Source organism: Dermacentor andersoni, chromosome 2 (assembly GCF_023375885.2).
Source record: "Dermacentor andersoni chromosome 2, qqDerAnde1_hic_scaffold, whole genome shotgun sequence".
Classification (NCBI taxonomy): Eukaryota; Metazoa; Arthropoda; class Arachnida; order Ixodida; family Ixodidae; genus Dermacentor; species Dermacentor andersoni.
In genome coordinates this window covers 239,997,416-240,010,629 of record NC_092815.1, presented here as the reverse complement: position 1 = coordinate 240,010,629, position 13,214 = coordinate 239,997,416, and the positions used below count along the sequence as shown (strand labels likewise).

At 43.8% G+C, this 13,214-nt stretch overlaps 1 protein-coding gene across 1 annotated transcript in view; it reads left to right on the top strand.

Moving 5' to 3' along the window:
• LOC126539897 (uncharacterized) overlaps positions 1-13,214 on the top strand; it is a 145,595-nt gene that overhangs the window by 21,716 nt on the left and 110,665 nt on the right. Inside the window, exon 3 of the mRNA XM_050186710.2 lies at positions 11,417-11,464. Coding sequence (XP_050042667.1) covers positions 11,417-11,464 — 48 coding nt within the window. The remainder of the gene's footprint in view (positions 1-11,416; positions 11,465-13,214) is intronic.

Genomic DNA, 13,214 nt, shown 5'->3' with positions numbered 1-13,214 from the left:
AGAAACGGTGTTGATGCGCTTACTTCCATGTGCAACTGCTCACATATACAGTCGCCGTTAAAGGTACTTTATTTTAATGCAGTATGTAATCTAATAAAATCACAGCGAGAAAGTTTGCTGTATGCTACTGCAAGACTTTTGTTTTCCAAGCATAGCGAAGTTGAAAGCGATGCTGGCCACACTGCGCTCTTGCTTTCGTACGTGGGCAGTGGGGGTCACATTGTTCAACCGGTGCACTTTGAGTTACGATTCTGTATAATCGTGCATGTGCATGTGTTTGCGGTGAGCTCAACCGTTTCTAGATGAATGACGAAGTGGATAAACAAATGAAATGGTGGATTGACATTTCCCCATGTGGCATGGCGAAGCATTGGCGTAGAGGGTATAGACGCTGTGTCCTTAAAAACAAATTAAGAACTCCGATTACGTAGCATATAAACCAAGGCAAAAAAATAATAATGCTAAAATTTGTAAGTGAGCCAGTTACGGCGATTTTATTAGCGTGGTTTTCTTTGCAGCTGTAGCTATCTGGGAACCACAGTACTTCGTCCAGCTGTAATGGTCATTGCCGAACTCCCTTTGCCAAAATCGCCATTTAACTTCCTTGGCGCAAAGAGAGACCATGCGAGACAGAGCGCCACACCCTTGACATAAAGATGGAGGTAAATGGAGTTTGCGGGTGCCTGTGTGATAGGGGTATTATTCATATTGGGTTATAGTGAGCATGTACCGCTGGTGTGATCAAAACTGAATATTTCTAGTCTACTTGCGTCCCCTAGTTGGGCTCTGTAGTGGGCAGCTGGCATGCCTGCTGCATATATGGCATTATTATGGCTAGCAATTTTCCTGTACTCCCTGATCGCTCCCTAAGAGGGGGCTCACTGAAGAAACTTTCGAGTTCTTTATACAACAGAAAGAAACATTTGCCAGGTATCACGGGATACATAGTGAGCATGGAGCGAACTCTGTTCAAATGATATTCCGTTTCATAGTATCGAAATGCCTGACAGATGCCATAGGCCCTGACTATAAAGTAACGAAGATGGCAAGTGGCGACCTCCTGCTGGAGGTTTGTAACAAGCTTCAAAACACCAAAGTGACAAACCTTGCTACATTCTGGGACATTCCCATTTCTGCAAGCCCACATAGGTCCATGAATACTGTCCGCAGTGTCATTTCAGAAAATGACTTGCTTGAACTGACTGAAATTGAACTGCTCGAAGGGTGGAAAGATTAGAACATTGTAAATGTAAAAAAAATTAAACGAAGGCGTGACAACAAGGAAATCTCAACCAAGCACTTATCACCTTTGGAACAGGATATTATAGCCTGCCTGAATACATTGAAACTGGATACTTTAAGATACGCGTACGACTGTACATCTCAAATCCGTGTCGATGCTTCACTTGTCAGTGGTTTGGGCACGGGTCTTCAAGCTGCCGTGGGCGCTATACTTGTGCAAAATGTGCCTCAGATCACACTTCTCATATCTGCACTTCTGCTACCCATTGTGTCAACTGTGACGAAGATAACCCTGCTTATTCCCGAACATGTGCATCATGGAAAAAAGAGAAAGAAGTCATCAAACTAAAGGTCAAATTGAAGAGCTCTTTTCAGGAAGCATGCAGACGTTTTTCCATGACTCACAATTCATTCAGTCCATCCTATGTTGATGTGACGTGGCGGGAGGCTGTCCATTTTGGCACGCTTTCAGGAGCGCGACAGAAACGACAAACCCCGCATCACAGGGCCTTGAAAGGCCCTGGTGGGCTAACATAGCTTTTCTCTCTGTCATTATGTCATTAATATAATTGGAAATAATAATGGTCCTAAAATGCTGCCCTGTGGCATACCTGAAGTTACAGGAAGCTCATCTGAAAAGTTATTGTCAATTTCAACAAACTGCTTACGGTTAGTTAGGTACGCAGTTATTCAGTTAATTAGGTATGTTGGCAGGCTAATCAGTTAGTTTTTTGATAAGCTGTGAGTGTGAAACAAGATCAAATGCTCTCCTGAAATCCAAGGAAATCACATCAATTTGCCCAAACTTGTCAAGAACCTTTGCAAAGCTGTGAACGATGGTAGTTAATTGGCTAACATATAAAAACCTTTATAAAATCCATGCTGGCAGTTAGAAGATTTCTATCAGTAAGGAATTAGTTGATCTCTGTAGCTATAATATGTTCTAGTAGTCTGCAGCAAGAGGACATTAGTCATGTCGGACGATAATTTGTTATAAGTGCAGCATCACCCTTCTTTGGTACAGGTATGACACGTGCCTTTAACCAGTTGCTAGGAAGGAGGGCAGAAGACAATGAAGCATGAAAAATAACTAAAAAGCGGGTAATTTTTCAGCATATCTGTGCAAGAAAACATTCGGTATGCAATCCGGTCCAGGCGAGGATTTAGTTTTCATATTAAGCTGCATGGAAAGTACGGCCGGTTGCGAAACTATATCGGGCAGTACAATATATGGCATAAGATTTAAAAATGGACGATCACAAGAACTAGAAAAAACATTGTGAAAATACTTGAAGTGCTCTGCAATGCAGTTCTTATCAATGACCAGGCACCCTTCATGCATAATTTGATCAATTGGCCTAGATTTCTCCTTAAAAAATGCCAAAAGTTTCCACTGCATTGCGCATGAAATTTGGCAGTGTGCAGAAGATACTTTTATTTTGCATTTCTTATTAACTGGTTTAATTTAATTTGAATGGTTCAAATAGTATTATGAGAGGCACCTTGTCATCTTAAGCGCTTAATTTTTCTTTTAATATGTAAGGCTTGTCACATTATCCAGGAAGTTTTCTTTGCTGTTCTTTTTGTTTTATTAGGAATGAAATCATCAAGGCAATGCATGCATATGTTTCTAAACTTGTTCCAAAGGTCAATGACATTGTCACGACGAAATTTGCTGAGACGAAAGTTAAGGTAACCCAACACACTCTCGTCCCTGGTGTGCGAGAAGTCTTTGACAGTAACCTTCTTGCATCGATTTTTGTTACATGAATTGAGTGGAAAAGAAAAGTACAGCATGTAATGATCAGAGATACCAGGCTCAACAGACAGAAAATTTACCAATGGTTTGACTGATGAAGACCAGGTCAAGTACAGTCGCTGAAGTGCATTGAATGCGTGTCGGTTGATTAAAAATTTGTTGCAAGTTGTGACACTGTACAATATCACTTAAGTAGCTGACGTATTAATTTAATTTAGGATCAAAGAAACCATGCTCCTACTCTATTTCTGGGAGGTTAAGATCCCCAACAACAAGCATTTTGTCATGAGGAAACGTTACCATGTGTTTGTGCAAGTCATGCATGAACTGCAGTGGTGAATCAGGAGGGCGGTAGAAGTCAAACAGCAACACTGACATATCCAAGCATGTAAGCTTTAAAGTGATGAATTCAATATTTTTTGCCTGACGCAAGAGTACAACTGGAATATTTTCTTTGATCCTGATGGCCACTCCACCTCCTGTCGTACGCCTGTCTCTGTGATAAGCCTGATAAGAAGGGGGAAATGACTGCATTGTCGTTATCTTCGTGTAACCACGTTTCAGTTATCACAACTACGTGAGGGGTGTTTCCTAAGATAATTGCCTCTAGTTGGTCACTTTTATTAACAATACTGCGTGCACCTATATTGAGGATTCTCGTTTTGCGACTTGTTGCGTTAAGTCAGTTTTCATTAGAAGTAGCTTGACGGTTCTGAATATTTATTCCCATGTTTTGGGCGTCACTCCGGATAAATAGTTTATCGTTTATGCGCAGTTTATCATTTTTCAAACTGGCTTTCTTTTCCTGATAATTTTCTATTAACTGCTGAGGAACCTATAACCTGTTGTAGATGTGAGACTCCCTGTCCTCCACGTCCTCCTGGAGTGTCAGGAAGCCGAAAGAGAAAGATTTTCCTCTAACATACCACTATTGTGTCCCTCTCCATCTCACTGTTTCTTGGTGAACAACCGCTTTTAAAGGGAAGCTTTCTTTGCCTCTTCCTTTGACTTTCCCACTGCTGCTGCTGCCGCCGTCGCCTCGCACACAGCGTCGGGGGTGGGGGGGGGGGGATCAGAGCCTGTATATAGATGACAGGCATGAGTCGGAGAGGAAAGGCAACAGGAGAAACTCGTTTTCATCCCACCGCTTCAAATGTGCCCAACGCTCTCTGGAGCTCCCCGACTCTCGCCACATTAGCCGCTTGACAGCTGTAATTATCCGTGACTCCCTTTAGAAGCATTGCAGAAACTGCAACGCTTCCCTTTCTACTAATATACCAGTCCAGAGGGGACATAGATAGAACTCTAGAGGGGAGGGAGGAGAAGAGGCAGTTGCCATACAAGGGAGGAGGGAGAAGGTGACGTGAGATAGCAAAGAAACCCTACTACTATAAGACAGCGGTTACGGGGGAAGCTCGATAAGCTAAAGGTAGGGTACAGTACGTTGCTGCTATTTCTGAAAAATAAACGCCACGCAGATATGTCAAGTGGGCAACTTATGCAAAGCGTGCAGAAGCAGAACCGCAATAATTAAAGCGCACCGCAGGGTCCAGGAAATACTAGCAAACATTCTTCAAATAACATGTGCAAAAGGAAAAACAACCTTCTTTCAGTCATTGCATAATGCGGAATTAAAAAAAGGAAGCTACCTCTCCTGTTTAAAAGTGAGGTTATTTTCATGGCTTTCTGTTCTTTTCTGCACTTCTGCCTGGTAAATTTGCTGTGGTTCTTGTGTTTTATGGATAATTTTACAATTACAGTTTAATACATCGCCAGTCAGTGTGTTGCTTGTATTTCACTGTGCATGTCCATGTTTGTATGTGGAGTGTTTATTGCTTTGATTTTCTTTCGCAGTGCCATATTTTCAAAAGGAACCAAGTTCCTAATTCTAGTTGCTTGCAATAATTTTCAACAAATATTTTTTGTGCTTAATCTGTATATTGCTCGAAGTTTTGTGTATTTTTTGACTGCGAACCATAATTGCTTTACCACCTGACGAATCACGTACACACAGAGGATGGCTTGCATTGCCGACAGCTGCGAGTTGCTTCATTACCTTGAAGATGTTTGTTGCAGTGACCTGTTCTTGCCCTATATGTGGTGTGCTCCAAATCTTAAGTGTGTTCATGAGAAGAGTTTTTTTATGTCTTGATATTTAGGGTATGTTCGTTCTACAAGTCTGTGGTTGCTACCTGGCAGTTCAATTTTGTTACCTTGATGCTTTATTAGTTTTTTCACTGTCTGTATTTTAATACATGTATTGTGTTTTTATTTATTTATGGTGCCTTTGAATGCCTTTGACCAATAAACCGAAATTTGTCTTTTTGTTGAGGACTTTAAGTTTCGCTTCATTCTGGAATTTTTAGCACATAATGAACGGCCCCGTAGGAGCAACAATCTTAGAAAGCTGCAGTGGGTACTATTATACATTTTTCATGAAGGTGAGGAGCTGCTGGTGTTGCCTCCATCATCACGAATTCACGTGGCGCGCGCCGATGAAGCAGAAGCTGGCCCAACAACTGCACTGCAGAAGTTGCCCCATGTTTTGTATCGCCAGTTATTCACTCACCTAGAGTACTTCGTTGACTTTAAAAAGGGCACTGCAGCTGACCAGGGCCCTAGCTCTTTCACAGCAGGTTCTGCGTTTCTTTATAAATGGGCGCATGCCTATCTTTTTTTAGGCTTGTATAGCGGTCACACTCACACTGAATACAATGGTCGATAGAGGGGGACTAAACCATCCTAAAAAAGACACTAAGCGCAGTGGTGGAAGCGAGCGATGTGGCCATCTACCTACTGGATGTGACGTTACTCACATAGCCCAAAGGCCTGAAGTTTTTAGATGTTGCCATAGCATACTTCATTAGTTATTGCCATAATTTTATTACGTATACGTTTTGTGCACTTTGTAGCGACTGTATTTTAAGCCCCTTTGCAACACTGTCACATCCACTGCTTGTAATTCATCGCTTCGCTTCGAACTCTTTAACACTGGCCTGGCACTCTTTGGTCATGCTTGGCCCTTGTGCCACAAAACACTACATTCATCATCACTACCTGCCCATTGTTGCGTACTCCAGGGTAGCGTATTGTACAGCTGCCAAGAAGTAGCGGCGCCTGCCTATCGAAGCTCGACCGACGTTACTTATTGGGTAGCGTGGCATTGTTGGCGGTCTGCAGGTATCTGGTAGACCATGGCGACCGAGCAAGGGCGAGACGATTTTCTAGTGCGAAACTTGCACGGTTTATTCAAAGGTAGATGAAAGAAAATGAGAAGAGCATGAAGTGAGTAAAAGCACATTTCAGAGCCCCTTAAATAGGCTCTCTACAATCGTGGGCGAGATCTTGTTTTCGTTGGTCACGTGACCGGCACGGAAAGAGGGCCCCTCCTCCTCTGGTTATACCGAGCCTGCTGAAAGGAAGAAGTCGTCCTGCCTCCCGGAATTGTAGACGCCTGTCCGCCTCTTCTGCGCTTTGCGGGTTCGTGGAAGTTCTCTTCTAGGTCCAATTCGAGGAAAGGGCCTCTCTAAACTCGCACACACACACACATAAGAGGATGTACACTGCGGGTCTTCCGGCAGACAGGCACACTCGAAACTGTCATGGCGAATTAGAAAGTCACGCTTCATTTCGACGAGGCCTGGTAAAAGGTTCGGTGAGAGAAAGTTTTGTGCACGATGTGTGGGATGCCAACCATCGCCGGAGAAGTCGCGCCTCATTTCGACGAAGATGGTCGGATGAAATTCCTTTCGCCACGTGGTGTCAGACGCCAACCCTAACACCAATACCACACAGAAATGTCTCGTGATTGATGCTGTTCATGCTTGCACCACTATCGCCACATAAAGTGTCAGCATGTTCTGTTGTTTCTGCACCACTGATTTGGTTCAGTAAGTTTGAGACTACCGTCACATGACTGAAAAATTGACTAGTAAGCGACTGACACAAAATAGTCTCTCTTTGACCAATACAACAATTTGCGATTATTTGCTACCGGTCACCTTGCGTCCAACCTGGTCATGCAACCTCTTCGGGTTGCCAGTGAGCCCTAGCCGCTGTTCACTTTTCTGCCTGACGTCTGTCTCTGGAAGCCTCAGCTGGCTGTCCGAGACAGAAGCCACGGCCCTGAGCACATTTTACCTTACCAGGGCATCGTTATCAGACAGCAGGCACTGAAGGTTGTGAGTGTTTTAAGCACCATGTTATAACTTCGTGTGTCTGGCATTACACAGTTCGAGATATGAAATTGTCTTGTTCTGTTGAATTGTGCACACTAAATCTGAAATACTGGATTGCAGGTAGTGCTTGTTCAAATGGTACACTTAGAGTGAGTAGGGGCAATATACATTTGAGAGCAGCTTTGATAGCCGTAGGCAGTGGCCACAGGCAAGGAGAGTTTGGGCAAATGTTTCCATAATGGTGGGTCATGGTATCCAGTGGGTTGTTACCTGTGCAGGAGGCATCGCGAAGGGTCATCAGCTTGGAGAACAGTTTTTAATGAGCAGGTTTGAGAAGAGAGTGCCTGTTTTTAATGGGACTCTAGAGAGCAGTGCTGACTTAGTTCAGTCTTTTCAATTATTAATTTCAACACTGAACTCGCATTTATATTTGGCTGAAGAATCTGATCGCATGTGTGCGCGACGCGAATAATGTAGAACTTTGTAGAAGGCACGCGGGTCCCAGCGATTACTCTGTAACATTCGACGACTGATGTATAAAAGCGGACGCGCTTGACCCGCTGATCAGATTTTCGCAGTCGCCGACTGTGTTCGCCGCTATCGTTGTGCTATAAGTGTAGCCTGTTTTTGTGGGCACAGGTTTGCCCAATAAAAGTTAGTTTTGTCTTTCACAGTATTGCTACTGTATTCAACGTCGCCACCACATGACAATATGCAAGGGCGAGGCAAATGAAAGTGAGCCAACTTGAATACATGACAAATGGGATACGTTATTTAAAAGTAGTCTTCATGAGCATTTAGATATTTGTCCCACTGACTAACGAGTCGCGTGATTCCCACCTCATAAAACTCCTTGGGTGGCTGCTTCAAAAAGTATGTAACTGATGCTTTCACGTCATTGTCCAACACGAATCAGGTCACCTTAAGCTATTTTTTCAATTGCCCCATAATGCGGAAGTCCCAAGGCGACAGGTCTGGGCTTTATGGTGGATGTTGCAGCGTTTCCCACTTAATCTTTGCCAGTTTTGTGTTAACCACATCAGCGACGGGACGGGTGGTGTCGTGGAGCAAGATGACCACATTCGTCAATTTTCTGCTTTGTTTGTTCTTGATGGTGACACACAGCTGATCTGGCATTTTCACAATACCGGAAACAATTGATAGTCTCTCCAGGTTTAGCAACTTCGATCAGTAATGGCCCTTGACGATTGAAAAAAGTCAACACCTTTCCAGCTTAAATGATGGCCTTTGCTTTCTTTGGGGGTGATGAATTTGAATGTTTCCACTGTAAGCTTTGCCGTCGTGTTTCAGGCTCGTAGTAATGGCACTGTGATTCGTCCCTGATCACAGCAAGAAGTCGTCATCCGCATTGTGATACTGGATCAGATGAGCCAAGGCAGTGCCGAACCTCTTTGACTTCTGGTGGTGGTTCAAAATCTTGGGCATTCATTGCGCACACGATAGCCGATAACCGAGATGTTAATGAATTATGGTGTGAACCAAACCGTGACTGATGTTCACGCGCTCTGCCAGTTTATAGATGCTTGTCATCCATTCTTGTCTAGTCAGCTCATCAAACTTTGCAATTGTGTTGGGGGTGATTGCACAGTGACTTTGGCCCGGTCTTGGATTGTCTTTGCAACTTTCACGTCCTTCTTTGAACCATTTGCTCCAATGCTTCACAGTGGCCAATGAAATGCAATGTTCAGCATAAGAGGCAGCCATACGGTTGCTAATTTCTTTTTGTTAAACACCTTCACCTGTAAGAAACGACACCACACTGTTCAACTTTTGGAGCGTTCATTATGCCCCACAACCATGTTCAACCCAGTGTATGAGAGCATTAAAGAACCTTGATCCTCACACGTGCGTGTCACTTTTGTAAATGAGATGCCTGTATGCTATGCGCATGCCTCACAGATAATGAACCGAACCATTATTGCGCGAGGTGGGTTGGCTCACTTTCATTTTACTCGGCCTCGTACATTAGAAATGCGAAGATACAGCTTGATAAAGGGCAAGAGAGTGTCACTGGAAACAAAGTTCACTGCACGTATACACAAAACCTCGCAACAAGAAAATTTAATATACGTATATGTCTCCAATAAATCCAGGTATCTAAGAAAAAGTCACTGTATATAATGCGTCAAACAAGGTAAATAAACATGTTGCAAAATCACAGGTTCACAGATTACAAAATCCTAAGGCCCGCCCTACCTCCTTCCACTCCCTCTGATAATCGTGCGCGACAGAAGGCGGTGTGCTTCCTCCCCGTTTTTCTCCTGTGTGCACACAAAACTGAGCCACCATCGTTGGCTTACCCATGCCACCTCCCACCGCCCCTACACTTTCAGTCGTACATACAGCATGCGGCACGCAGTCACGATGTTATTGCCCTTGGACTTTACACAGAACATGAGGGCGACGGCAACGGCAGGAACGCGCCTGGAGTGTTGCTATTGCAATAATATTATAAGGGTATCCGGAAACTGAAGTGTCCCGGGGCCCATTACTTTCCCCAAAAGAAGTGATAAAATCAAACATTCACCATGCGACAATTTGCTGCGCCGCAACATCTCTTTTTTCTTTCGTGGGGTGGGGGCACCGAAATGAAAAAACGCGAAGGAGAGCATGTTGGCCAAAATAGGATGGCTGCTTTGGGCGCCTACTGAAGGAATATCGAAGAAAACATGAGATGCTTGGTCCACAGAGAACCATAAGCATACTGCTTGGTATCCTACACCAGTGAGACAAGACTTTCCGGAGAGGTTGCGCTCAAGCGACCATGTTGCAATCCGTCGAATCCCCACAGTGATGGCGGCGAGGGACCATTGTTTCCTTTTCCCGCCCGCCAGCTAGAAAGCGTCCAAAACTCTGCCAATGCAAAAATCTGCTCAGCTAGATAAAAACGAACGCGCACTGAAGTGCGCCGCGTGGTAGTCGGGGCAGCACGAGAAAAACGCATGCGCTCTGGCTGGCTCTGGCAGCACGCAGGTAGCCAGAACAAGGAAATTGAAGAGGCTCAATGTGTCCTCGCGAATAAGAGTCAAAGTAGAAAAATAAAGAAGAACATAGTTACCTTGGCTGGTTTTAGTGTCTTCACATCGATGCTTTGGCGCAGGTGAAAAAAAATGTTTATATTCTTTTTTGTGACATGACGGCACAAATGAACCACCACAACGCTTTGTCTCATCAGACTTTGCTGTGTGCTTCGTCAACTTTAGAGTAGTACACTTTAGTCAAATTGTCTGATAGTGTGTTGATTTGGCCTGTCTCGTTGTATGGTCTGATGTACAACTTTCGAAGTGTCAATGCAGCTTTGGTGTCAAATGTTTATAACATTAAATCCACAATGTTCTGGAATTTAAAATCTAAAGCCCGACTTTGGAAATGTCAATGCACCTTTCGCATCAAAAGTTTGAGAACTTTATACCCATAATGTTTCAGAATTGAAATCCACGCACTCCGTAGATTCCGCTGCTTCTGCGAGATGCCGCGATCAACCCGTCCGCCATTGAAACGCCCTTGAAACTTTGTGCTTGGATGGAGCCCTCCTTGCATTATGTGACTCCCGGTGCATGGATGGTGCCACGAAATCCAGCCAGAGTTCGCAATGATCACGCCGAAATGTCTTTTTGAGCGTGAAAACGACATTCTAGACAAAATCCAGAATGATTTTCGGCACCGGGGGTTGCTTTGGTCGGCGGTGCACGACAGCACAAAAGAATTTCGGAAGGGGCTGAAGCTCCATAAGGCCCCCCCACCCCCGGCTGCGCCCCTAGTTGTCAGTGCTCACGTCTTTATTCTAGCTACTGCTAAGCAGAACACACACTGTCATTGCAGTAACTGATCTACGAGCCTTGGTTGAACAGAGCATTACAAGATATTCCCATCAGCATCCCTGTTCCATCCTGCATATACACTTAACAGAATAGAAGATTCGGCTACTTTTCTTAACAGAATAGAAGATTCGGCTAGTTAGTGTTGACTAAACATGATGTGTTGTAGAATAGAAAAGAAAATGGAACATTGTGAAACGTGGGCTTGTTTGTTTTGATTATTTGACTGGCGTGTGGCCCCAGACCTTTGCAGTAGCACTCTGCATTTCAATGTCATGCTACCTTTGGGCCGTGTTCAGTTTGCTTTCTTTGTGTGTTTTAAGAGCAATCGTCAATTGTCCTTTCATTAATGTTCTAAAAAAATGAGCTGTCCTTAGTGTTACATGTTTTATTTGCAGGAATGGAGTGAGAACCATGGCAGTGCCAGTGACGTGGACCATGCTCAAGTTTGTTCCAATCTTTGCCTTTTTCTTTTGGCAGAGAAAGCTTCTTTGACTGGAAATGTAGATTATATAAATTAGTAAAATATGGAACTAGCCTATGTTCTATGTCCTTGGACAAGAAGAGCATTTAGTGTCACATGGCTATGTGTGAGAGTTGTTTATTATGGAGATCCAGAAGATTACTGGGAGCAGCAGAGGTCGACCATGCGTCATGAGTGATTTCAGTGAGGAGGCTTCCTCTTATTCATTTTGTGGTGCCCATTTGAAGCTTTGCATTGATTACAGCCAGTGCTGGGCAGTATTGAAGGTACATGTATCTTAGATACAATCTTAGATACTTTATGGGTATTTTGTATCTGTATCATGCTACGTCTGGCAAGACATGTACGTACCATTATCTGTATTTTCTATACATGGATAAATGTATTGTGTATCTTCAGATATAAGGTACTGCTATCGCAACACCACTGTGCAAAACTATAAACGTTGGCTGAACTCCACTTCTCAAGGTGATACTGCTGCCACTAAGTCACTTGAATAGAACTAAAGGCAGTGACCTCCAGCAAGGGCAAGTGATCAGGTGTGAGTGTCTGTATTGGTGAAGCAGAATCAAGTGGCGGCGGTCGCACCATCCCAACAAACACAAGCCTGCAAACGTTTGTGCACAGCCAACCTTTTGTTTTCTTGATTTTTTGTGCTTATTTGTGTCTGTGCCATAGCACTTGCTCGCAGCCACTGTACTGTGCTGCGTGCGCCAATGCGTGCGGCATCTTTAGCGCAAATTCTGATGCTGCTATAGTGTTGTTATCAAAGTTTCTCTTGTGTGGTGCTTTGTTACGAAGTCTGAACAATGCAAGTATGGGGTTGCCTTGCATCTAGTGGCTTTTGCACGTTGTTTTGGAATGAAGATATTATACTTTGAGCAAGAAAGACAAAAATTTTGAGATAGTAACAGACATTTCTTTCAAATGAAACAAGGTTGGTCGGAGTTAGAAATTTCGAAGCAAACATTTTTTTCTGCCTGTGTGTTTGCTGCTACATTATTTAAATCTATAATAACAAATTTGCGAATGTATCGAAGTATCTTGAGATACGTTTGGACAGTATTATATTGGATGCAATAATTGCGATAGTACCTTGTATCTGTATCTCAAATAGTTGTTGCCTGAGTATCTTGTATCATATCGTGATACAATTGCAAAGTATCTTTGCCCAGCCCTGGAAGCCTGCTAAGTTTGCCAGTCAGTGTCTTGGCAGTTGACGTATGCTTTATGCACCATGAGTGAAGCTTGCTATGCAGCAGTCTGGACTGTTCTTAACAGGATATCTAGCAACCTGGAAAGCCTGGAAAAGTCAGTGAATAAGGCCAAGTAAACACTTCACTTCGCAAAATCATGTAGATTGTAAGTTACATGCAGCACTAGGCTTCTGGCCCGAGGCAGGCGCACGCCTAGCCCCTGCATACACGAAGGAAGGAAAATTTCTTTATGGCTGCATGGCACTTCAAGAAAGCATAACCTTCTACCACAGTACAGTTGTTTACACACAGAAATTGCTGTGCAGTGAAGCATCTTGTGGGCTGCGGCAAACCATATTGATAGTGCCAAGGGCACACCTGGCACATATGGCCATGGCAACAGCTCACCGTAGCTTTGGTACTGCACAGTGGCTGCATAGCAGCGAATAAGAACACGCTGTTATTACAGTGAGTTCTTAATAGTGTAACCAATCTGCTAGGGTTGGCTGTCATGCA